The 27072-nt window shown below is 46.9% G+C and overlaps 1 protein-coding gene across 1 annotated transcript in view; it reads right to left on the bottom strand.

Annotated features, from left to right (window-relative positions):
- XPO4 (exportin 4) overlaps positions 1–27072 on the bottom strand; it is a 517538-nt gene that overhangs the window by 152304 nt on the left and 338162 nt on the right. Inside the window, exon 14 of the mRNA XM_069202267.1 lies at positions 23287–23446. Within this exon, the coding sequence (XP_069058368.1) occupies positions 23287–23446 (160 nt within the window). The remainder of the gene's footprint in view (positions 1–23286; positions 23447–27072) is intronic.

Genomic DNA, 27072 nt, shown 5'->3' with positions numbered 1-27072 from the left:
TGAGGTGTTGGTTCTCCACCAGTCGAGTCGGGGTCGCCGGGTGCAGTGTTGCAAGTCTCACGCTTCTTGCGGGGAGTTGCAGGGGTCTTTAAATCTGCTCCTTGAAACAAAGTTGCAGTTCTTTTGGAGCAGTGCCGCTGTCCTCTGGAGTTTCTTGGTCTCTTGGAAGCAGGGCAGTCCTCTGAGGATTCAGAGGTCGCTGGTCCTGGAGAAAGCGTCGCTGGAGCAGGGTTCTTTAGAAGGCAGGAGACAGGCCGGTAGGACTGGGGCCAAAGCAGTTGGTGTCTTCTGTTCTTCTTCTGCAGGGGTTTTCAGCTCAGCAGTCGTCTTCTTCGGTAAGTTGCAGGAATCTAAATTCTTAGGTCCAGGGGAGCCCTTAAATACTAAATTTAAGGGCGTGTTTAGGTCTGGGGGGTTAGTAGCCAATGGCTACTAGCCCTGAGGGTGAGTACACCCTCTTTGTGCCTCCTCCCAAGGGGAGGGGGGTCACATCCCTAATCCTATTGGGGGAATCCTCCATCTGCAAGATGGAGGATTTCTAAAAGTTAGAGTCACTTCAGCTCAGGACACCTTAGGGGTTGTCCTGACTGGCCAGTGACGACTCCTTGTTATTCTCATTATTTTCTCCGGCCTTGCCGCCAAAAGTGGGGGCCGTGGCCGGAGGGGGCGGGCAACTCCACTAGCTGGAGTGTCCTGCTGCGCCAGGTGTGACAGCTCCTGCCTGGGGGAGGTGTTAGCATCTCCACCCAGTGCAGGCTTTGTTACTGGCCTCAGAGTGACAAAGGCACTCTCCCCATGGGGCCAGCAACATGTCTCGGTTGTGGCAGGCTGCTGGAACCAGTCAGCCTACACAGATAGTCGGTTAAGGTTTCAGGGGGCACCTCTAAGGTGCCCTCTGGGGTGTAGTTTACAATAAAATGTACACTGGCATCAGTGTGCATTTATTGTGCTGAGAAGTTTGATACCAAACTTCCCAGTTTTCAGTGTAGCCATTATGGTGCTGTGGAGTTCGTGTAAAACAGACTCCCAGACCATATACTCTTATGGCTACCCTGCACTTACAATGTCTAAGGTATTGCTTAGACACTGTAGGGGCACAGTGCTCATGCACTGGTGCCCTCACCTATGGTATAGTGCACCCTGCCTTAGGGCTGTAAGGCCTACTAGAGGGGTGACTTATCTATACCTGCATAGGCAGTGAGAGGCTGGCATGGCACCCTGAGGGGGAGTGCCATGTCGACTTACTCGTTTTGTTCTCACCAGCACACACAAGCTGGCAAGCAGTGCGTCTGTGCTGAGGAGGGGTCTCCAGGGTGGCATAAGACATGCTGCAGCCCTTAGAGACCTTCCTTGGCATCAGGGCCCTTGGTACCAGGGGTACCACTTACAAGGGACTTATCTGATGCCAGGGTGTGCCAATTGTGGATACAAAAGTACAGGTTTAGGGAAAGAACACTGGTGCTGGGGCCTGGTTAGCAGGCCTTAGCACACTTTCAATTCAAAACATAGCATCAGCAAAGGCAAAAAGTCAGGGGGTAACCATGCCAAGGAGGGATTTCCTTACACAACCCCACCCCCCCCAAACGAAAGAGGATGAGACTAACCTTTCCCAAGAGAGTCTTCATTTTCTAAGTGGAAGAACCTGGAAAGGCCATCTGCATTGGCATGGGCAGTCCCAGGTCTGTGTTCCACTATAAAGTCCATTCCCTGTAGGGAGATGGACCACCTCAACAGTTTTGGATTTTCACCTTTCATTTGCATCAGCCATCTGAGAGGTCTGTGGTCAGTTTGAACTAGGAAGTGAGTACCAAAGAGGTATGGTCTCAACTTCTTCAGGGACCAAACCACAGCAAAGGCCTCCCTCTCAATGGCACTCCAACGCTGCTCCCTGGGGAGTAACCTCCTGCTAATGAAAGCAACAGGCTGGTCAAGGCCATCATCATTTGTTTGGGACAAAACTGCCCCTATCCCATGTTCAGAGGCATCTGTTTGCACAATGAATTGCTTGGAGTAATCTGGAGCTTTTAGAACTGGTGCTGTGCACATAGCTTGTTTCAGGGTGTCAAAGGCCTGTTGGCATTCTACAGTCCAGTTTACTTTCTTGGGCATTTTCTTAGAGGTGAGTTCTGTGAGGGCTGTCACAATGGATCCATATCCCTCCACAAACCTCCTATAGTACCCAGTCAAGCCAAGGAATGCCCTGACTTGAGTCTGGGTTTTTGGAGCTACCCAGTCCAGAATAGTCTGGATCTTGGGTTGGAGTGGCTGAACTTGGCCTCCACCTACAAGGTGTCCCAAGTAAACCACAGTTCCTTGCCCTATCTGGCATTTGGATGCCTTGATAGAGAGGCCTGCAGATTGCAGAGCCTTCAAAACCTTCTTCAGGTGGACCAGGTGATCCTGCCAGGTGGAGCTGAAGACAGCAATATCATCAAGATAAGCTGCACTAAAGGATTCCAACCCAGCAAGGACTTGATTCACCAACCTTTGGAAGGTGGCAGGGGCATTCTTTAAACCAAAGGGCATAACAGTGAACTGATAATGCCCATCAGGTGTGGAGAATGCCGTCTTTTCTTTTGCTCCAGGGGCCATTTTGATTTGCCAGTACCCTGCTGTTAAGTCAAAGGTACTTAAGAATTTGGCAGCCCCTAATTTGTCTATTAGCTCATCAGCTCTAGGAATGGGATGGGCATCTGTCTTGGTGACAGAATTAAGACCTCTGTAGTCCACACAAAACCTCATCTCTCTCTTTCCTTCTTTGGTGTGAGGTTTGGGGACTAAGACCACTGGGCTAGCCCAGGGGCTGTCAGAGTACTCAATTACTCCCAATTCCAGCATCTTGTGGACTTCCACCTTGATGCTTTCCTTAACTTGGTCAGACTGTCTGAATATTTTGTTTTTGACAGGCATGCTGTCCCCTGTGTCCACATCATGGGTACACAGGTGTGTCTGACCAGGGGTTAGGGAAAAGAGTTCAGCAAACTGCTGTAGGACCTTCCTACAGTCAGACTGCTGTTGGCTAGAGAGGGTGTCTGAATAGATCACTCCATCCACTGAGCCATCTTTAGGGTCTGATGAGAGGAGATCAGGGAGAGGCTCACTCTCAGCTTCCTGGTCCTCATCTGTTACCATCAACAGATTTACATCAGCCCTGTCATGGAAGAGCTTAAGGCGGTTCACATGGATCACCCTCTTGGGGCTCCTGCTTGTGCCCAGGTCCACCAGGTAGGTGACCTGACTCTTCCTCTCTAGTACTGGGTAAGGGCCACTCCATTTGTCCTGAAGTGCCCTGGGAGCCACAGGCTCCAGAACCCAGACTTTCTGCCCTGGTTGAACCACAACTTCTGGAGTTGTTGGTTGGCCTCAAGGTTTTTACTTGCCTTTTCCATGTACTCTGCCATCCTTGAGCGAAGGCCAAGTACATAGTCCACTATGTCTTGTTTAGGCTCATGAAGAGGTCTCTCCCAGCCTTCTTTAACAAGAGCAAGTGGTCCCCTTACAGGGTGGCCAAACAGAAGTTCAAAGGGTGAGAATCCTACTCCCTTCTGAGGCACCTCTCTGTAAGCGAAAAGCAGACATGGCAAGAGGACATCCCATCTCCTTTTGAGTTTTTCTGGGAGCCCCATGATCATGCCCTTTAATGTCTTGTTGAATCTCTCAACAAGGCCATTAGTTTGTGGATGATATGGTGTAGTGAATTTATAAGTCACTCCACACTCATTCCACATGTGTTTTAGGTATACTGACATGAAGTTGGTACCTCTGTCAGACACCACCTCCTTAGGGAAGCCCACTCTGGTAAAGATACCAATGAGGGCCTTGGCTACTGCAGGGGCAGTAGTCGACCTAAGGGGAATAGCTTCAGGATACCTAGTAGCATGATCCACTACTACTAGGATGTACATATTTCCTGAGGCTGTGGGAGGTTCCAGTGGACCCACTATGTCCACACCCACTCTTTCAAAGGGGACCCCCACCACTGGAAGTGGAATGAGGGGGGCCTTTGGATGCCCCCCTGTCTTACCACTGGCTTGACAGGTGGGGCAGGAGAGGCAAAACTCCTTAACCTTCTGGGACATATTGGGCCAGTAGAAGTGGTTGACTAACCTCTCCCACGTCTTGGTTTGTCCCAAATGCCCAGCAAGGGGAATATCATGGGCTAAGGTCAGAATAAACTCTCTGAAACTCTGAGGCACTACTACTCTCCTAGTGGCACCAGGTTTGGGATCTCTTGCCTCAGTGTACAGGAGTCCATCTTCCCAATAGACCCTATGGGTCCCATTTTTCTTGCCTTTGGACTCTTCAGCAGCTTGCTGCCTAAGGCCTTCAAGAGAGGGACAGGTTTCTTGTCCCTTACACAACTCTTCCCTTGAGGGTCCCCCTGGGCCCAAGAGCTCAACCTGATAAGGTTCCAGCTCCATAGGCTCAGTTCCCTCAGAGGGCAGAACTTCTTCCTGAGAAGAGAGGTTCTCTTTTTCTTGTTGTGTTGCAGCTGGTTTCTCAGCTGACTTTCCTTTTCTCTTGGTAGGCTGGGCCTTTCTTCCAAACTCCAGCTCTACTTTTTCACCCTGTGCCTTGCACTGTGCCCTTGTCTTGACACACACCAGTTCAGGGATACCCAGCATGGCTGCATGGGTTTTCAGTTCTACCTCAGCCCATGCTGAGGACTCCAGGTCATTTCCAAGCAAACAGTCTACTGGGATATTTGAGGAGACCACCACCTGTTTCAGGCCATTGACCCCTCCCCACTCTAAAGTTACCATTGCCATGGGATGTACTTTAGTCTGATTGTCAGCGTTGGTGACTGGATAAGTTTGTCCAGCCAGGTATTGGCCAGGGGAAACCAGTTTCTCTGTCACCATGGTGACACTGGCACCTGTATCCCTCAGGCCCTCTACACTTGTCCCATTAATTAAGAGCTGCTGCCTGTATTTTTGCATGTTAGGGGGCCAGGCAGCCAGTGTGGCTAAATCCACCCCACCCTCAGAGACTAATGTAGCTTCAGTGTGACACCTGATTTGCTCTGGGCACACTGTTGATCCCACTTGGAGACTGGCCATTCCAGTTTTAGCTGGAGTGGAGTTAGAAGTGGTATCTTTCTTGGGACAGGCCTTGTCTCCAGTTTGGTGTCCAGACTGACTACAGCTACGACACCAGGCCTTTTTGGGATCAAAGTTTTTACCCTTGTACCCAGAATTGTTTTGTGAAGAGGCTCTGGGCCCACCCTCCTGTGCAGGTTTTTGGGGGCCTGTAGAAGACTCTTTACTATTTTTGTTTTTGGCTGTCTCACCACCCTTCCCCTGGGGAGGTTTTGTGACCCCTTTCTTTTGGTCACCCCCTGTGGAAGTTTTGGACACCCTAGTCTTGACCCAATGGTCCGCCTTCTTTCCCAATTCTTGGGGAGAAATTGGTCCTAGGTCTACCAGATGCTGATGCAGTTTGTCATTGAAACAATTACTTAACAGGTGTTCTTTCACAAATAAATTGTACAGCCCATCATAATTACTTACACCACTGCCTTGAATCCAACCATCTAGTGTTTTTACTGAGTAGTCTACAAAGTCAACCCAGGTCTGGCTCGAGGATTTTTGAGCCCCCCTGAATCTAATCCTATACTCCTCAGTGGAGAATCCAAAGCCCTCAATCAGGGTACCCTTCATGAGGTCATAAGATTCTGCATATTTTCCAGAGAGTGTGAGGAGTCTATCCCTACCCTTTCCTGTGAACATTTCCCAAAGGAGAGCACCCCAGTGAGATTTGTTCACTTTTCTGGTTACACAAGCCCTCTCAAAAGCTGTGAACCATTTGGTGATGTCATCACCATCTTCATATTTAGTTACAATCCCTTTAGGGATTTTCAACATGTCAGGAGAATCTCTGACATTATTTATGTTGCTGCCACCATTGATGGGTCCTAGGCCCATCTCTTGTCTTTCCCTTTCTATGGCTAGGATCTGTCTTTCCAAAGCCAATCTTTTGGCCATCCTGGCTAACTGGATGTCCTCTTCACTGGAGTTATCCTCAGTGATTTCAGAGAGGTTGGTCCCTCCTGTGAGGGAACCAGCATCTCTGACTATGATTTGTGGAGTCAGGGCTTGAGAGGCCCTGTCTTCCCTAGATAGGACTGGTAGGGGGGAATCACCCTCCAAGTCACTATCAGCATCCTCTGTGTTGCCATCCTCAGAGGGGTTGGCCTTTTCAAACTCTGCCAACAGCTCCTGGAGCTGTAGTTTGGAAGGTCTGGGGCCCATTACTATTTTCTTTAGTGTACAGAGTGACCTTAGCTCCCTCATCTTAAGATGGAGGTAAGGTGTGGTGTCGAGTTCCACCACATTCATCTCAGCACTAGACATTATGCTTCTAAAAGTTGGAATACTTTTTAAGAATCTAAAACTAGTTCTAGGTTCTAATTCAAACTTTTACCAAACTTTTAAACTCTTAAAGGAAATGCTAACAGGGACTAACACAAGGCCCTAGCAGGTCTTTTAAGAATTTAGAAAAATTTCAAATTGCAAAAAATCAAGTTCTAATGAAAATTTTTGGAATTTGTCGTGTGATCAGGTATTGGCTGAGTAGTCCAGCAAATGCAAAGACTTGTACCCCACCGCTGATCCACCAATGTAGGAAGTTGGCTCTGTATGTGCTATTTCAAAGTAAGGAATAGCATGCACAGAGTCCAAGGGTTCCCCTTAGAGGTAAGATAGTGGCAAAAAGAGATAATACTAATGCTCTATTTTGTGGTAGTGTGGTCGAGCAGTAGGCTTATCAAAGGAGTAGTGTTAAGTATTTGTTGTCCATACATACAGGCAATAAATGAGGAACACACACTCAGAGACAAATCCAGCCAATAGGTTTTGTTATAGAAAAATATATTTTCTTAGTTTATTTTAAGAACCACAGGTTCAAATTCTACATGTAATATCTCATTTGAAAGGTATTGCAGGTAAGTACTTTAGGAACTTTGAATCATTACATTAGCATGTATACTTTTTACATAAAACACAATAAGCTGTTTTAAAAGTGGACACAGTGCAATTTTCACAGTTCTTGGGGGAGGTAAAGTATTGTTAGGTTTCACAGGTAAGTAAGTCACTTACAGGTTTCAGTTTTTGGTCCAAGGTAGCCCACCGTTGGGGGTTCAGAGCAACCCCGAAGTTACGACACCAGCAGCTCAGGGCCGGTCAGGTGCAGAGGTCAAAGAGGTGCCCAAAACACATAGACTTCAATGGAGAGAAGGGGGTGCCCCGGTTCCGGTCTGCCAGCAGGTAAGTACCTGCGTCTTCGGAGGGCAGACCAGGGGGGTTTTGTAGGGCACCGGGGGGGACACAAGTTCACACAAAAAGTACACCCTCAGCGGCACTGGGGCGGCCGGGTGCAGTGTAGAAACAAGCGTCGGGTTTTCAATGTAAATCAATGAGAGACCAAGGGATCTCTTCAGCGTTGCAGGCAGGCAAGGGGGGGGCTCCTCGGGGTAGCCACGACCTGGACAAGGGAGAGGGCTTCCTGGGGGTCACTCCTGCACCGGAGTTCCGTTCCTTTAGGTGCTGGGGGCAGGGTCTTTTCCAGCCGTCGGGAAATGGAGTTCAGGCAGTCGCGGTCAGGGGGAGCCTCGGGATTCCCTCTGCAGGCGTCGCTGTGGGGGCTCAGGGGGGACAACTTTGGTTACTCACAGTCTCGGAGTCGCCGGAGGGTCCTCCCTGAGGTGTTGGTTCTCCACCAGTCGAGTCGGGGTCGCCGGGTGCAGTGTTGCAAGTCTCACGCTTCTTGCGGGGAGTTGCAGGGGTCCTTAAATCTGCTCCTTGAAACAAAGTCGCAGTTCTTTTGGAGCAGTGCCGCTGTCCTCGGGAGTTTCTTGGTCTCTTGGAAGCAGGGCAGTCCTCTGAGGATTCAGAGGTCGCTGGTCCTGGAGAAAGCGTCGCTGGAGCAGGGTTCTTTAGAAGGCAGGAGACAGGCCGGTAGGACTGGGGCCAAAGCAGTTGGTGTCTTCTTTCTTCTTCTGCAGGGGTTTTCAGCTCAGCAGTCTTCTTCTTCGGTAAGTTGCAGGAATCTAAATTCTTAGGTCCAGGGGAGCCCTTAAATACTAAATTTAAGGGCGTGTTTAGGTCTGGGGGGTTAGTAGCCAATGGCTACTAGCCCTGAGGGTGAGTACACCCTCTTTGTGCCTCCTCCCAAGGGGAGGGGGTCACATTCCTAATCCTATTGGGGGAATCCTCCATCTGCAAGATGGAGGATTTCTAAAAGTTAGAGTCACTTCAGCTCAGGACACCTTAGGGGTTGTCCTGACTGGCCAGTGACTCCTCCTTGTTATTCTCATTATCTCCTCCGGCCTTGCCGCCAAAAGTGGGGGCCGTGGCCGGAGGGGGCGGGCAACTCCACTAGCTGGAGTGTCCTGCTGTGCTGGCACAAAGGGGTGAGCCTTTGAGGCTCACCGCCAGGTGTGACAGCTCCTGCCTGGGGGAGGTGTTAGCATCTCCACCCAGTGCAGGCTTTGTTACTGGCCTCAGAGTGACAAAGGCACTCTCCCCATGGGGCCAGCAACATGTCTCGGTTGTGGCAGGCTGCTGGAACCAGTCAGCCTACACAGATAGTCGGTTAAGGTTTCAGGGGGCACCTCTAAGGTGCCCTCTGGGGTGTAGTTTACAATAAAATGTACACTGGCATCAGTGTGCATTTATTGTGCTGAGAAGTTTGATACCAAACTTCCCAGTTTTCAGTGTAGCCATTATGGTGCTGTGGAGTTCGTGTAAAACAGACTCCCAGACCATATACTCTTATGGCTACCCTGCACTTTCAATGTCTAAGGTATTGCTTAGACACTGTAGGGGCACAGTGCTCATGCACTGGTGCCCTCACCTATGGTATAGTGCACCCTGCCTTAGGGCTGTAAGGCCTACTAGAGGGGTGACTTATCTATACCTGCATAGGCAGTGAGAGGCTGGCATGGCACCCTGAGGGGAGTGCCATGTCGACTTACTCGTTTTGTTCTCACCAGCACACACAAGCTGGCAAGCAGTGTGTCTGTGCTGAGGAGGGGTCTCCAGGGTGGCATAAGACATGCTGCAGCCCTTAGAGACCTTCCTTGGCATCAGGGCCCTTGGTACCAGGGGTACCACTTACAAGGGACTTATCTGATGCCAGGGTGTGCCAATTGTGGATACAAAAGTACAGGTTTAGGGAAAGAACACTGGTGCTGGGGCCTGGTTAGCAGGCCTTAGCACACTTTCAATTCAAAACATAGCATCAGCAAAGGCAAAAAGTCAGGGGGTAACCATGCCAAGGAGGCATTTCCTTACACTGAATATCTTGGAATTTCTTTTCGGGAGGATAAGCCCGAAACTGCACTGTGTCCAGAACAGCTCCGATGAAAGGGAGCGACTGAGGGGGAGTCAGGTGTGACTTTGGCATGTTGATAGTGAACCCCAGTGTGTGCAGGAGGCTCGCCGTAGTCTGAAGGTGGGTAACGACTTTCTGGGGAGAGTCCGCCTTCAACAGCCAGGATGGGAATGTGGAAATAAGCGTCCTGCAAGTCCAACGCTACCATCCAGTCTCCTTGGTCTAAAGGAGACAGGACCTGAGCCAGGGTGAGCATTTTGAATTTCTCTTTCTTGAAGAAGTAGTTGAGGTCTCGAAGGTCTAGGATAGGACGTAAACCCTTGTTTTTTGGGACCGGAAAGTAGTGGGAATAACATATTTCTGGCACAGGGACCTTCTCAATGGCTCCCTTGGCCAAGAGAGCCACAACTTCCTGGCGGAGAAGTGCCTGGTGATCCTCCGGGAGTTGGCTGATTGATGGAGGCATGGCTGGTGGGACAGATTTGACAGGGAGGGAATAGCCTTCTCAAACTATTTGCAAAACCCACCTGCCCGTATTGATGGATTCCCAGTGGGGCAGGTGATGGCGAATCCTGCCGCCAACTGGATCGAAGTGAGGGTACGGGCTTGGAGGCTGCAGCGGATGCAGGGGTAGAATGGGCAGACCTCTTGTTCCCCGTCCACGTGGGATTCCGCGTCCCCGGCCATGCAGTGGCTGAACAGCATGGGTGGGACGGTGGCTGGGTGGGGGAGGCAACAGGGAGGCCCTTCCGTGGCCACAAAAGGCGGATTGTTGGGGGCGAGGGGCAGCGGAAAGGCCAAGGGACCGAGCCGTAGCCCGGAAGTCCTTGAATCTCTCCAAGGCTGAGTCCACCTTGTCACCAAAAAGACGGGAGCATCAAAGGGCATGTCCATGAGAGACTGTTGGACATCCCCCAAAATATGCAACCAGGCATGGCATCTCAAGGCCACCATTGTAGCAACCGATCTGCCCAGAGAGTTGGTCATGTCCAGTCCACATCGTATTGTGAACTTCGCTGGAACTCTCCCATTGTTGACAGCCTGGGAGACGATAACACCGGCCTCCTCCGGTATCTGCGGCAGAACTTGCTAGACAGTATCCCACAGAGCGTTGGTACAGCGGCCCAAAAGGCATGCGGTGTTCACGGACCGCAGCTCCAGACTGGAGGAAGAAAACATCTTCCCAAATTGTTCCAGCCTTTTTGATTCCCTATCCAGGGGTGGGGAAGGGAATGCGCCTGGATAACAAGACTCTCAGACGTGGGGTGTTGGGACAGGAATTTAGGGTCATTCAGGGCAGGCCGATGGCTGTGTGCGATTGTCCTGTTCACAGGAGCCCCTGTGTTGGGTTTGGGCCAAGTACCGAAAAGGACATCGGTGAGGGCTTCATTGATTGGCAAAAGGGGTTCAAATGTGGAAGCCCCTGGCTGAAGCACCTCCGTCATGAGATTGGACCGGACCTATACAGTAGGTAGCTCAAGGCCAAGGACCTCAGCCGCCATACTGACCACCATACCATAAGTCGCTGCCTCCGCCGTAGCCACAGTAGGAGGAGACAGCATGCCAGAGTCTGGAACAGTGTCCAGTCCACTGGCCTTGCCCAATTCCTGTGCCCAGTCCAAAGATGGGTCATCCTGGTATTCATAAGGGTACAGGGATCCCTCCAATCCTTCCCTGAATTCCAACCCATAAGAAAAAGGGTCCAAATCAGACAGGGGGGAGTAGGCCCCATCGAAGACAAGCGGCTTCGAGAAAGGTCTCAGTGATATGACCGGTGTTGGTGTTGATCCGCGAGCAGACCCGGAGTGGACCTCGGTGGCCGAAGGTGCGGAACCTAAAGGCCCCTCATCCAAACCTCTTGGGCCCAAAGGCGCCATATAGGGGTTGACTTATATCTTCCTGTATAGACTGCCTGGTTCATTAAGTTAGTGTGGGAACTTTGCCGGGGGACATGGACCCAAGTCCTCCAGGGAGAAAATAGACAAAGGAAAGTGGTAAAGTCCCACTGAAAAAAGTCTTTATTTAATGTCCAAATGCCTTAAATTCATTAAATTCAGGTGGACAAGATTACAAGAAGCGTCGTTGTTGATACAATCATGCTTGTTTATTTTGTGTAGAGAAAACGAATAATTTCCATCAGAAATGGAACCAGAGAGGAAACATAAGAATCAGCCAACACGTGTTTCGCCCCATCAGGCTCGTAAGCCAGGGCTTTCTCAAGGCTGAAAGAAAAGGAAAACATAATCCAACTCAAGATAATTCAGTGATGTAGAGAAGAATTATTAGAATAAAGCAGCACCGAGAGGTGGAAAATTCCGAAATTCGTGCAAAAGATTAGTTTCTCAGGGTCACTTAGTCCCAGGAAGTGATGGTACATGGGCACATTGCTGATGCAGAGTGTGAAGTCTCACGCTTCCTCCGGGAAGAGTGAGGTCTTTAAAGTTGTAGAAAAGTTGCAAGTTTGTTGCAGATTGTTGAGCAGAGCCACTGCTCACGGGAGTTTCTTGGTCCTGGGGGTCAGGGCAGTCCTCTGAGCTTCAGAGGTCGCTGGTCCCTGTTGGGTGCGTCACTGGTTGCAGGTTTTGGAGTCAGGAGACAGGCCGCTAGGGCTGGGGTCAAAGCAGTTGTCGTCTTCTGTCATCTCTGCAGGCTTGTAGGTCAGCAGTCCTTTTTAGTTCAGGTTGCATGAATCTGATTTCCTGGGTTCTGGGGTGCCCCTAAATACTACATTTAGTGGTGTGTTTAGGTCTGGGAGGGCAGTCGCCAATGGCTATTGTCCTGGAGGGTGGCTACACCCTCCTTGTTCCTCCCTCCCTGAAGGGAGGGGGGCACATCCCTAATCCTATTGGGGGAATCCTTCAATCTTAAGATGGAGGATTTCTAGAGGCAGGGGTCACCTCAGCTCAGGACACCTTAGGGGCTGCCCTGACTGGTGGGTGACTCCTCCTTGTTTTTCTCATTATCTCCCCTGGACCTGTCGCCAAAAGTGGGGGCTGTGTCCAGGGGGCAGGCATTTCCACTAGCTGGAGTGCCCTGGGGCATTGTAACACGAAGCCTGAGCCTTTCAGGCTCACTGCTAGGTGTTACAGTTCCTGCAGGGAGGAAGGTGGGAAGCAACTCCACCCAGAGCAGGCTTTGTTTCTGGCTTCAGAGGGCACAAAGGCCCTCACCCAGGGGGTCAGAAACTCATCTCTCAGCAGCAGGCTGGCACAGACCAGTCAGTCCTGCACTGAAGGATTGGGTAAAATACAGGGGGCATCTCTAAGATGCCCTCTGTGTGCATTTGTCTTAATAAATACAACACTGGCATCAGTGTGGGTTTATTATTCTGAGAAGTTTGATACCAAACTTCCCAGTATTCAGTGTAGCCATTATGGAGCAGACTTAGACACTGTATGGGCATATTGTTCATGCAGCTATGCCCTCACCTTTGTTATAGTGCACCCTGCCTTAGGGCTGGAAGGCCTGCTAGAGGGGTGACTTACCTATGCCATAGGCAGTATTTTGTGGGCATGGCATCCTGAGGGGGATGCCATGTCGACTTTGCCTTTTTCTCCCCCACCAACACACACAATCTACAATGGCAGTGTGCATGTGTTAGGTGAGGGGTCCCTTAGGGTGGTACAACATATGCTGCAGCCCTTAGGGACATTCCCTGGTCAGAGGGCCCTTGGTACCACTGGTACCTTTTACAAGGGACTTATCTGTGTGCCAATTGTGGAAACAATGATACATTTAACACTGGTGTTGGGGGCTGGTTAGCAGGGTCCCAGCACACTTCTTAGTCAAGTCAGCATCAATATCAGGCAAAAAGTGGGGGGTAACTGCAACACAGAGCCATTTTCCTACAGCAACGAGACCGCTTCGACTACTTCTTACCTGTGCCCGAAGACTTGGAGGAAGAAGAATGGTGGTGTCCCCGTGAATGGTCTTGAGACCTTCCTCTCGGTTCCTTCCGGGTCACCATGAGCCTGAGGGACCACTCCCTCAAGGCCTTTGGGTGCATGGCCCAGCACTCTGAGCACAACGTTGGGTCGTTGTTGCACTCCAAGCACCACAAACAGACCAGATGCGGATCCGTCACAGACATCATGCAGTGACAGTCCTCGCACGGCCTGAAACCGGTCTTCGGGGACATCCTTGACGCACCACAAAACTCACCAAAAACACAACAAAAGGGTCGAAGTCAGTCAGCGCATAGCATGGAAAGAAAAGAACTGATGTCACTGCGCTGAGGCGGCGTCTATGTACTACTCTAGACGTCATCACAGCGACTACAACGCCATCGACGTTGGTCACAAGAGACCAGGGTAGCTCTCTCCAGATCAGCGTGTGGCGCTGAAAGAAAATGACTGACGTCACTGTGCTGAGGCGTCGTCTATGTACTACTCTCGACATCATCTCGGCGACTACGACGCCAATGACGCCCGCGGAGTTGACCGACACCACCTACCAACGTGCAAGCGTATTACTCGAAGAAAAAAAATCTCCGGATCCAGTCTGACGCCTGTGTGGAAAATTCTATGGTAAGGAATCGGCAACTAGAAGTCTCTATTTGATGACATCAATCAACTTTCTTGTGAACAACCTATAAAAATGTAGATGTATTAATACTGGCTTTCTTTTCAGTCTAGAAAAGTCCCCTAAAATCAAATGCAGGCTTATAAGCCATCTTCCCTTCTGTTCTCAACAGCATCCAACCTATCATGGACATTAACTCACAAATAAAACAACATAAGGAAGACAGTCCAATATTAATACTTCCAGAACTAGTACAGCAATCAAGAAAATTTGAAAAAAAAGAAAGTTCCTGTTTCTCCACAGTACCTCTACCCAAATGTGTTCTGACAAAGAAAAAATCCCAGATTATTCAACCCGAGTCATCCTCTTTCCAATATAGTCTACAATGTACCCCACTGTTTCCAGAGTTCCATTTCAAATCTGAATACACAATTTCACAGAATATCATTCCCTACTGACCACTTCAAAAGAATAAATGCAGCTTATTAATTTCACTGAAAAACACTATCAACCTCTTCTGATTCATCCTCAACCTTCTAGAAACCTGTCCTGACTCCCTATCTTCTAAATTAAGGGGCAAGGGTCAGAGTTTACTTCACATTATACAAATGAGCCTTTTAAAAAACATTCTTGAGAGCTTCAAGTCCGGAAGCTATTCCTCAGACCTGCACAGTTCTGGCCGATGTAGAGTAGCAGAAAATTTCAGGGACTGAAGGAGTTGACAACTTACGTGCCATATACAGGTGCCGAAAATCTATGGGAAGCTACACTCAAACAGGTCTCTCTGCAATTTTCCAGAGATTAAAGAAGAGAACCTTTCGATCTTTGACCAGGATGGACCATTGAAACTTTCACTTTGATGAGGGACGCCCTTGGCATAGGGAAAAAGGTTCTCCTGCCTTCTCATTCAATTAGATATCTTAGTGTCCTTGAAAATAATTAACAATGATAGTGTTCAAGGTCAGGTGTTGATTGGTATGCTTATTTCCTAGGCAAAATGCACCAAACTGTCATGCTTTAAAATGCAGAGTGGAAAACCTCAGTGCTCCATGACACTTTCAATGTTGAGCAATTTGTACCGGAACTGGTGGGATTATGAATCGGGAAGTTGGACATCACAAATCATTGTATCAGAGATTACTTTTAGTTGTGCTTGAGGGCCCCAAACTACAAACATCAGTTTCCTTAAATTGTGCCAGCAGAAAAAACAATGGATAAACATTCCAATACTGAACGACAACACAAAAAAACATTCCTGCCTCTTACTCCACAAACGTTAATTTGCAAAGTGTTTGCTATCTTCACTCTAGGTCGACAGATTATTATCCCCAGTCATTTCACCACAAGTAACATTTATGGTGTATCTTGAACACTCACCTTATAATGGATGCCCGAGGAAGTTACAAAAAAACAAATTTGTTAAGTACTTGTTGGCAGAGACGTTTTGTGGCATGGGCAAAGTGGGCAATTGCTTAGTGACCACACCTTTAAAGGGCTCCATGGTAAGTGACTGGGACAGTCATATGGCACCTGTACTATTGGATTTTTTATGTTTTTAAGTAAAAAACTGCATCACTTACTCCATGATTGTCCCATCAACTGCTACGCCTAAGAAATAGGCATTGCTTGGAATCCTGTGACTAAATTCCCCTTTGAGTTATGAGGTCTGGAACTGTTCAAATTTTAGACTATGTGATTAGCTGAAGTATTTTTAAGACATACATTTATTTGGCACTAACCTATCAAAACGATGAGAAGATGAATGCTTCTTTATTTAATATTAATTGTTCAGAGTTTATGTAGTGGGTACTAACTTGATGGTTTTAAATACCTAAATAAAAAAGTGGTTTACATGTCAAACTGAATCACTGACCGAGCCTTTGCACAGTTGTTTGAGCACTGCCAGTGTTAACTGTGCCATTGCTGGATGGAGCATGCGCATTAAGCTTTTATGAAGTGCACATGACCAGCAGCCAAACCAAACTACTGGTGCATTCTCGTCTGCCCTACAGTGAGGCTCATCAGAGAGAGAACTGTTTGGGAAGGACCAGAGAACCAGACAAGTGAAAGTGTTTAAAGGTTTAAACTTCTCTACTCCAGCCGCAAATTACTACTTCACCTCTGCCAAACAATAAAAGAAGCAGCAAAGAGGCAGGCAGATCAAGGATTCACTGGGCACCGGCTGGAATGTGGGGTGCAGTGGCTTAGCAAGAGTTCCATAAGCTCTCATGCAACCAAGTAGATTGCCTCCACATCTAACATGTATTGAACTCCTCAGAACCAGTGCCCCTTTCGCACTAGTAACAGCTCCGTCCCTGGACCTGAAGTCAAAAATCTTTACCACATCTCAGTGCTGTGAAGATGCAGGATCAGTACAGTGTATACAGTGAATGCCACCCCAATGTGTTATGGGCTGCGACTAGTACATAGTAGTGTGTGCCACTATGAAACATTTTCAAATCACAAGTATCCTTGCCATCGGTAGAGTACTGCCTTACCCTGATGATAGTCCTATGGCAGCAGCCAGGGTCAAAGGTCACCACCAATGGAGATCAGAGAGGCTGGAGACTATACAAGGTTGGCAGCCAGCAGAGAAAGGTAGGCAGGCTGTAAGGGGGTAAGGGCACACTGCAGGGGCAGACAGATGCAGGATGGAAGAGTTAGGCTTCTGGAGGAGATGGGCTATGAGGGACTACCAACAATAACTACGGGAAGCAGCATGAGGCTGCATGAACTGAGGGCAATACAGTAAAGGCTGAGGGAGATATGCTGCAGGAGCCAGAGAAGGCAGACTGCAGAATACAGGTGGGGACGGGGGGCAGGACCTTTAGGCAGACTGTAGAATACTGGAGGCAGGACCTGTAGGCATGTTGCATGAGCTGGTTATGGTGGAATGTAGGTACTAGGCTGCAGGCACTGAAGACATAGGTTCCAGGATCTAGAGGAGGTAAGCCACATCTGATGGAAAATTAGGCTGCAGGAGGTTGACAAAGTTGGTTGCAGGATCCAAGCTATCCAATCTTGTAGCTGAGTTGCAGAGAGCACGCTCAAGGACTTCGATGGGGATGAAATTAAAAGGTAAGCTGCAGGATGTTGATGAGAGAGGCTTCAAGAACTCGAGGAGGCAAGCCTCATGAGCTGGTGGGTTCGGACAGCAGAACTTAGGAGACAAGTGAGTTGATGGAGAATAAAGGTGTCAGGAGTCGAAGGATGAGTGGCAGGAGGCCCGCCACAGGAGCTGTGGAAAGGCTGGATGAATTTTATTCAGTGGGACATAAGTACAATCCCTGTGACCGAGGCTGAAAGACCTAGAACAGCATGGCAAACTCAAGCAGCTGCTTTTTTGTATTTTGTTTTTGTGGCTAAAGTTTGGTTTAGGGTTGTTTGAGTTAGACTAGGATACAGGTTAAGGTAGGGGGTAGGAATAGGAATAGGAATAGGAATGAGACTGAGGTTTTGTTCAGGCTGGGTTGTGGTTACATCTAGAATACGGTTAAAATGGAAATCAATTGGCTATTTGGCTTTTGATAGGAGTACTCTGCACTTATCTTTGCAGTCAAGAAATGAGGTATGTGTCACTGCAAAGCAATGAAAACCAAAGAACTCTTTACTCGCAGAACAAATGGAAGCTCATGACTGTCAGTGGGCCCTTTTCAATACAGTTCGGTTTTATCCACATCAATATGTCTAGTTAGTGTATCCACCAAGTGAGCACACATCGCAAGTCCACACCCACTCCTACAAATGCACAAAGACAAGTGAGCTTGTGAAACTGCTGAATGCATTAATACATGTTCCTGATGGAGTCGCGTGCAGCACCAGATCACAACTTCCAAACCCCGCAAGGTCAACTGAGACATTCAGCCTTCCAAGGCTGAATATACAATTAGCACATCTGTTTCATGATGTCAGTATGCTAATGAGTGTTGCGCACTATATTGATACACCTATTAGATTATTACAAATTATTAACAACACTATTAACAAAGTGAATTCAAAGCAGATGTTTATTGGTGCACACCTGTGTACTGGCACCTGCTGGATGCATGTCCATTCATGTGACTTTAAAGCGGTTATTCATAGTGTACATCAACCTCTCACTCTAACCTGTCCCTGCAAATCGATTGCATCCAGATGAGTGAACGTCTATGAGCACATATCATCAAAAGCAGCCCAATATACTGAGAGAGAACTGAGCTCGTTGTGCTCAACAAACTCTTTCCCCAGCATCATTCCTATTTTACCCTCACCACAGTATTCCACTAGCTCGGAGCACATTGCATCTTTTTGGACCTTGTACCTATACTCTCAGCGTCAACCAGCCTTCTTAAACCACGGAAAATGCAGCCCTTAAAGGGAGGCAGTGCTCTATCACATACAAAGCCAAGCCTCAAAAACTCACTAAAAATAATAAAAGGGATCAAGCAGCCTCGTAAATAACTACTGCTGATGCAGGGGAGGTTGGGCCTCTTACTCTCATTGGGGCCTGGTGTCACAGCACTGGTTGCACCACTCATACCTACATTCCTGCACAGAGGAAACTTTCAGCTCACAGTTAGCTCTTTGTGCTGGTACCAGCTTTAGCGAGGTCCAGGCAGAATATCTTCCCAAGGCTCCATTCAGATCAACTAGAGACTCCTTCAAACTGCTGGCGATTCCCTATTGATGTGCTGATCCTTCAATACTGCTACATCTTCCAGAGAGCTCAGTCTGTGAATCTCCCTCCATATTCCCATAGTGTTCCCAAATGAGGGATGAAGCTCTGCTCTCTTCATATGTTTCCATGCTTCTTTGACATCCCGCTCTCTCGGCTGGTGGGCTGGCTGGCACATGCAATGTTTCTTTCCAACCCACTGCTCTCCACATGCCCAAAGAGTGAAATGTGCAGTGAGACATGCTATACCTGCGTCTATTTGTTGGAAGATGAGACAAGGGTCGTTTTGCATGTGTTGTCAATGTGCAGCGTGTCAGAGCTAAATGTTTTATGTAAATTAGGCCAAAGCTGCAGCATTAGGTTCAAGGAGAGAAGAGTATGAATCAGGCTGTGCACCTCATGTTTACTCACCTGAAAAATTGTGTTATTTGTGCTGTTTCTACACTACCCTCTCAACCTCACACTGCAGCAGTGACTATCTTTATAGAGCTATATGCATAGTTCAAAACACTGCATATTAAGGAATGTGTGGGATGCAACACAAACTGGCGTTCACCACTTTTCTGTGTTTAGTGTTTATAGTTTAGAGGGGCTCCACTAATCAGATCAGGAATCACAACAGCACTGATATTATGGGTGCTGCTGGGATGCAGGCTACCACTTTGGCATTAAAAGTATTTTTACTGTCATCTAATAACTGCATGATCCTTACAGAAAGGGTGTGGCAGCATTCAGTAGTGAAACAGGTGCAGGTGCACTGGGGGTACCATAGGTGTTGTGGAATAAACAAAATACAATCACTGCACAATTTAATTCAACATTATTGGCATCATGAAAGTTTGAAGGAGTTAGACGTGTAATAAATTGTACCAAACATGAGGCCTCAAAATATGTCTTGCCTGGGGTCCCCAAAGTCCTTAAAACAGCCTTGCATGTAGGAGTGTTGTAGTATAAGGACCTGACTCACATGCTGTGCATTATTTCACATTCTAGTGCTTGGGTTCAGAAAGTCTTTCTCTTGGGAATTAACCAGCAGTTGGTCCTACCCCTGACCTATGACATCTGATGCGTCTTTGAAGCTCCACCTTCAGATTATTTTTTCCCCCTTTGGAGACTAGACTTATATTTAAGTCATCATATATGTTATGTGCAATTATGTTTCTTAACCGTGATTGAAAAACATACACATCTTTTGGGGGAAGTGGGATGGATGGATATGAATCCAGAAAAGTCTTTAAGCTGCAAACCTACTCTTACACGAAAGTAACCATTTCCTTTTGATGTGCAATTTGTTTCTAGATTCACATGCTGGGTATTTATAATGGCCACATAGCCCCCTACTTATAGAATGAGTATGACCTCCTGGAGTGTGGTCATTTTAAAGTTTTGTGTTTTTAAGTATTTGTTGAGGAGTCTAACACCTATGACTGGCCTCCAGTGTTTTCCTCGAAAATACGTAGTATATATTATGTTTAGTACCCATCTGTCCGAGGTAATTTTCCTCCACTCCTGGAATGAATCTCTTATTTAACTCTCTACCGGTATTATTTGTCAAGAGTCCTGTCTTAAACTGTCATTTGGAGGTTGATATTGAGCCTCGGTGGGTCTGACTCAACTCTTTCTCAATGACAGTCCTTTGATATGATTGGTACTGCCCTGATGTGCCAAATCCCTGGTCATGTTTGTCTGTTTTCTGAATCTGTGGTGGGGCAGCCAGGAAAGATCCCCTGCTTGTTGACCACCTTGTAAGAGTTTTTTCTCTTTTAATGGCCACCTAAACCACAACGCACCCACTGCTTTGACTGTATTGTTGTATTTCTTCACTTCTAGACATGAATTATCCACAGCCGACCCAAACACGTTTTCCCATGTGAAGGGCATGTTAATTATAGAGGACTGAACCTACTGATTAAACCCTCACACTCTGCACTAGGTGTACCTTCTGAGTGTGGTGGTTGCAGCATTTATCCGCTTGAGGTTCCTACAGCATCCAAAGCTGACCTGCGGCACGCGTTAGCTATTGTTTTGCCTTCCTGTGTGACCACTTTGGTACTTTTCTTATACTGATCTAGGATGTGCTGAATCAGTTCTTCTATTTCCTTTTATTGTTGATGGCCCTAGCAGATTAGGTGGGCATTTGAATTTGCGATCCTCCACTTTGTGGCCTCGGATCTGTCTATTTTTCTGCCTGCCATGTCAATTCTTTTGCTCTCCTCCTCTAGTGGAGAACCTGTAGAGGAGGGAGCCTAGGACCTTTTCCTGGCCATGAACACAATTATAGAGTCTGCTGGTATTCTTTTTTAATATACAAAAGGGCCGTGGCTGGAGGGTTTACACTTTTGCTCTGCCTGCTATGTTAATGGCCTGGAAGGTGCTGGGTCCCTACAAACTTCCTTTCCCTCATCATAGATGCTGGGAAGCATGGGCGAAAAAAGTGCCTTTTTGTGCTGGTAAGAAGGATTTAAGTAGAAAGCATGTGTCCACCAGCTCCTCCTCCAGTTTGACACCATATTTGTTTCTGTTATCTTAATAACTGCACTATACAAGGGAAGCTCATCTGGTGGTGAAGGCCTAGAAGAATACGCATTAAATCCTTCCTCCGGGAAGTTTTTGCTCAGATCCTCCAATGCCTTTTGTTCCTGTACTCTGTCAGCAACAGATCCCTTGAGAAGCTCCTTCTCCACGAACACATCTAGATCCTCCTCTTGAGGGTCAAGGCATTCCTGTTGCTGTACCTTCTGTTTCCTTTGCTGGTTTTTGTGGGATTAACTATGCCTCGAGGGACTGACTGAAGTATTTATTTTCTTTACAGACATTGCTCCGTATCAACTTTTGCCTCTCTCCTACCTTTCAGAGTTGATAGGGCCTTTTTTGGTTTGTCTGGTCTCAATCGCCTTTTCGGGTTGGGCTAGGTTGAAAATTTGTGCTCTCAGCGACATCCTTTGTTTGGACTCTTCCTTCGACTACCTTTCTCTTTGTCATGAGGTGTTGTTTGGTGATTTTGACCTAGATGGATTTGCTTCACTACCGCTTTGGTCTGGTGGTGTGTCTTTTTGCTTATTCTGCCCAGTTATGTGCTTTTCGTGTGTGTCTCCTCCCTTTGTGACACTATGTTTGTTGGTTCTGTCACATTATCCCTTGGCAACCTCAGTATCTGGGAGGATTTGTCACTGGAGAATCCCAAGTTCTCAAAGGACTGTTTTGACTGTAGTATGTCCTAATATGCCTGCCTTTCGTTCTCCCTTTATCTTAAGGGTTCAGGAAAGGAAAACCTAATTGGGACTTTCCTCCATCTGATGGTCATTAAGTAGACACAAACTGCACACATTGTGTGTGTTTGCACTATCCTGTTGTGATATTTGGAATAACATCTAAAAGGGGTGTTTCCCAGCCCTTCAAGACCGGGTAGGGTTCACACCACCCTGCTACTGTCCATTCTCCAACTGCATGGTCGAGCTACTGTCCATTTTCCAACAGCATGGTTGAAGCTAAAGGAAAAACCTGAGGTTTTTGGAGTTTGTCCTGTGACATCCCCCTGCAAAACTCTTCTCCATTGACAACAAAGGTGTTTTTCAGTGTTTTCCTGTTTTTTTCTGCACTTTCCTCCAAAAACTTCAATGCTCATGCAAATCACTTGATAGAATAATTCACAGCATATTAATCTAGAAAAGATTCATGGTGCAAAATGTCAAACTCTAGCTAACGTAGAAAATCAAAAGCTTACATCATCGATCGTTCCCTATTCCCCCAACCAAAATTACTTTCATACAGTTTTGCAAGTTCCAGCTGTGTCAGGCACTGCTTCAGTATTGCAGTCCTACTTCAATTCTCTCCAGTCCTCTACAGGCAGTCTTGCATTTGGCTGTTAGCTTCACAAATGGTTCAAGCACGTTTTAACACCTCAGCCCCTTATGGCTGCCAATGGAAGCTGGCATCAACCATTAGACTGCCTCATTTGTAAAGATGTGTATATCAACAACCCCATCTACTTTGACTTAAGATTTCCACCCCAGGAAGAGCAAAAGATGCATTTATTGAGACTGGAACTTCAAATATCCACACCATGTTGCAGCTGCAATCTGGAATACCTCAGTCCCCTGACAAACATCCAGCCTTAAGTAAAATCCTAAATATGTCGGTTTCTTATAAACTCATCAGTGATTGGAGCGTTCCAATATCTTGCTAACCAGCTCATTTCTTTCTCTCCAATGCTTCTGTTCCCTTCTTCCTTTTCATCCCCACTCGCACCCATTTTTACTTGCTGGTTATCTAAACCTTTGGTGATTCTTCATCACACTTCTAATGAAGTAAGCTTATCCCTCAATACTAGCACCTAAACACTAAAATGTAACCATTCTTAATTTGTTACTCTCGCCCAAAATGAAACAGCGGCTTTTAACAGTAACATACCACAGCCCTAGCCCTATCATACGAACTATCCCCTTCCATAGCCCCAGCTTTAGCTCCGTACCCTAATCAATCCTTAAACCCATTGTTTCTGTAACCCTAACCCTCAGCACTTACCTTATTGCTGAAATTATTTCCCCAAACTTAATGCTTTCAAACTGAGATTCATTATTCTATTTCACTTGGACTTTTGAATGAGGGTCGCTTGTAATGCTTAGTAACAGTAGAAAGGTAAAACAAAGCACTATACCATCCTAAAACACAAATATGATACACTTATAAAGACAGCATTGCTATTTTAACTGCAACAGTATTATATGGTCATTTATCAGAAGCAATTATACATAGGAATATGCACAAATATTTCTGACCTGGTCGTAAAGCTTTTCATCCACAAGAAGGTAAGTCTTCGTCCACCGTTTCAAGAACCACACAATATCTTTTCCCATTTGGGGACTCAGAAGATGTGTTAAATCTGCCCGTGTTGCTCTCGACTCCACCTCAGATGCTCTTAAAACTGCAGAAAGTAACCTGTAGATACAACACTAATTAGTCAAAATAATTCACTGGTCATCAGAATTAATCCCATCCTTAACTTGAGCCTCTGGAAAGAAAAAAGTTCTCAAGCTCACATTAACAAGTACACCGTGTTCTAAAATAGGAGTCCGATTGATGGTGGTCAAACTATAAAGCACCTAAAAAAACCTAACATCTGTAAGAGAATGGCTAAAGCAAATATTGTATCTGACCATCACACATTAGATGGCATGTTTACCTTCTCCGCAGCACAGCTTGCTGTTGCCTTTAAAACATTGCATCCATGCCTGAAGCAGACCTGCAATTTAAAGATCAAGCGAGCCAACAAGTTTGGACAGTGATCAGGTGTTTTTTTTCCCCTAAAATGAATTGTGTTTTTATTGGTGTGCAAATAAGAGATACCATTTCTAAAGCACACAATCATTCATACACTACTTGAATAATGAACTATACATCATAAGTTCACTTCCTCTGAAACCTAATCTACATACCCAGTATGAAAGTGAAGGCTTCTTCTGCAGGTACAGATGAGCGAGGGTGAATTGAGTAATTCACTATAACTGAATGGTCAATCACATTTTAATGCAAACTTCGTGGCTCCACCTTTAACATTCTATCCAACTCACAAACTTAAAAACTGAAAACACCAACAGCATATTTTGTATGTTGTCCAGTAATGCCTTTTCAGGTAACAGTTCTTACCAGCCAGAGCCTCTACCATTAATTTTAATGTTGGTAACTTTCTCGGGTGACTGACCTGGAGCAGAAGGCCCTTGTTTTTGCTCTCAATTGTCTTATGGTAACAGCTCTACAATCACTGAACCATGTATGTTTTAGTATGCCTTGTGAGAGGGGAGTCATTCTTCCATGTTACACTCTTGATAAACTTCACCCCATCTTGATGGGTTTGGCCACCTCTAGGAGTATTGCATCCAGGGGTTCTCCGTCCATCATGAATGCTGCTACACAACTGACCTTCAGCGATCCACCGGGTAAATGTTGATTCAAATAGGTGATCCCAATAAATAAAACAATTTGCTAACTTCCTTTTGTCAGGTTCAAGACAATAATTCAGTGAAGGGAAACCACAGCTGACATAACAGCCACCTCTATTCTCGAGAAGGAAATACAGTATTGAAGCCATGCGTTTGTTTTATCTCTGGAGATTCCTATGTCTGCTGGGAACCTCAGGTTAATAAGGAATGGGTCCCCATCCTAAGATGCATGTGGTTTTAAATTGTCCCCCTTCTTTCATCTGTTGCCACAAGTTGGGTCACTGACTAAATCTGCATGCTTTAGAGCAGTGTTTAACCTTTTGACTTCTGTGGACCCCCACATAATCATTACTGGAATCCAGGGACCCCCCACACTGAAACAGTATTGGAATTTGCACCCCACCCCCCCAAATTGAGTCATTACTGAAGTCCAGACACCCGGGCCTAAGCAAATGTTGAAACTCTGAGTTAAAAACCAATACATAAAATATAGGAACAAGCATTCATCAAAGAAATATTGTATCCAATTCACAAACAAATGTTACATTAATAAAGTCAACATTTTAATTTTCATGGCAAGGTTGGAGCTTTTCTAAATTTAATTTAAACCACTCATCCGTAATATATTCTGTTTGATGCACCTGCACTACTCCCAAGAATCAATCCGCTAATACTAATTCAATTTCTAGCCTCCAATTTCAAATTCCTTCACATTATGGAACGTTTTCAATTGTTCAGTTTTACATTTTGCTTCCTTATTTATATACACTTTAGTAATCTGTAAATATTATTTTAATTTTCTAAGCAGTCGTTGAGCACGTGAGAAGGGGTGCAGACCGACCACACATTAAGAGGCACTGCTTTAGAGGTTTACAGAAAAGCAAATTTTAACGAGTTTGTTTAGTTTTGTACCCTCCAAACACATTAGATGTCCAATAAAAGACATAGTAGATAATCTCAGTACAACAGAAAGCTGAGAACCCATTCTATTATAGTGCCCAATGTGGGCCTAATTAATGACTTTCAGCGACTGTACGTAGATAAAAGGTAAGGTGTAAGGAAATGCCTCCTTGGCATGGTTGCCCCCTGACTTTTTGCCTTTGCTGATGCTATGTTTACAATTGAAAGTGTGCTGAGGCCTGCTAACCAGGCCCCAGCACCAGTGTTCTTTCCCTAACCTGTACTTTTGTATCCACAATTGGCAGACCCTGGCATCCAGATAAGTCCCTTGTAACTGGTACTTCTAGTACCAAGGGCCCTGATGCCAAGGAAGGTCTCTAAGGGCTGCAGCATGTCTTATGCCACCCTGGAGACCTCTCACTCAGCACAGACACCCTGCTTGCCAGCTTGTGTGTGCTAGTGAGGACAAAACGAGTAAGTCGACATGGCACTCCCCTCAGGGTGCCATGCCAGCCTCTCACTGCCTATGCAGTATAGGTAAGACACCCCTCTAGCAGGCCTTACAGCCCTAAGGCAGGGTGCACTATACCATAGGTGAGGGTACCAGTGCATGAGCATGGTACCCCTACAGTGTCTAAACAAAACCTTAGACATTGTAAGTGCAGGGTAGCCATAAGAGTATATGGTCTGGGAGTCTGTCAAACACGAACTCCACAGCACCATAATGGCTACACTGAAAACTGGGAAGTTTGGTATCAAACTTCTCAGCACAATAAATGCACACTGATGCCAGTGTACATTTTATTGAAAAATACACCACAGAGGGCACCTTAGAGGTGCCCCCTGAAACTTAACCGACTATCTGTGTAGGCTGACTAGTTTTAGCAGCCTGCCACAAACCGAGACATGTTGCTGGCCCCATGGGGAGAGTGCCTTTGTCACTCTGAGGCCAGTAACAAAGCCTGCACTGGGTGGAGATGCTAACACCTCTCCCAGGCAGGAATTGTCACACCTGGCGGTGAGCCTCAAAGGCTCACCTCCTTTGTGCCAACCCAGCAGGACACTCCAGCTAGTGGAGTTGCCCGCCCCCTCCGGCCAGGCCCCACTTTTGGCGGCAAGGCCGGAGAAACTAATGAGAAAAACAAGGAGGAGTCACTGGCCAGTCAGGACAGCCCCTAAGGTGTCCTGAGCTGAAGTGACTCTAACTTTTAGAAATCCTCCATCTTGCCGATGGAGGATTCCCCCAATAGGGTTAGGATTGTGACCCCCTCCCCTTGGGAGGAGGCACAAAGAGGGTGTACCCACCCTCAGGGCTAGTAGCCATTGGCTACTAACCCCCCAGACCTAAACACGCCCTTAAATTTAGTATTTAAGGGCTACCCTGAACCCTAGAAAATTAGATTCCTGCAACTACAAGAAGAAGGACTGCCCAGCTGAAAACCCCTGCAGCGGAAGACCAGAAGACGACAACTGCCTTGGCTCCAGAAACTCACCGGCCTGTCTCCTGCCTTCCAAAGATCCTGCTCCAGCGACGCCTTCCAAAGGGACCAGCGACCTCGACATCCTCTGAGGACTGCCCCTGCTTCGAAAAGACAAGAAACTCCCGAGGACAGCGGACCTGCTCCAAGAAAGGCTGCAACTTTGTTTCCAGCAGCTTTAAAAGAACCCTGCAAGCTCCCCGCAAGAAGCGTGAGACTTGCAACACTGCACCCGGCGACCCCGACT

This window comes from Pleurodeles waltl, chromosome 8 (assembly GCF_031143425.1).
Source record: "Pleurodeles waltl isolate 20211129_DDA chromosome 8, aPleWal1.hap1.20221129, whole genome shotgun sequence".
NCBI lineage: Eukaryota > Metazoa > Chordata > Amphibia > Caudata > Salamandridae > Pleurodeles > Pleurodeles waltl.
Note: the sequence above shows the minus strand (reverse complement) of the source record. Positions and strands in the feature narration are given on the sequence as shown.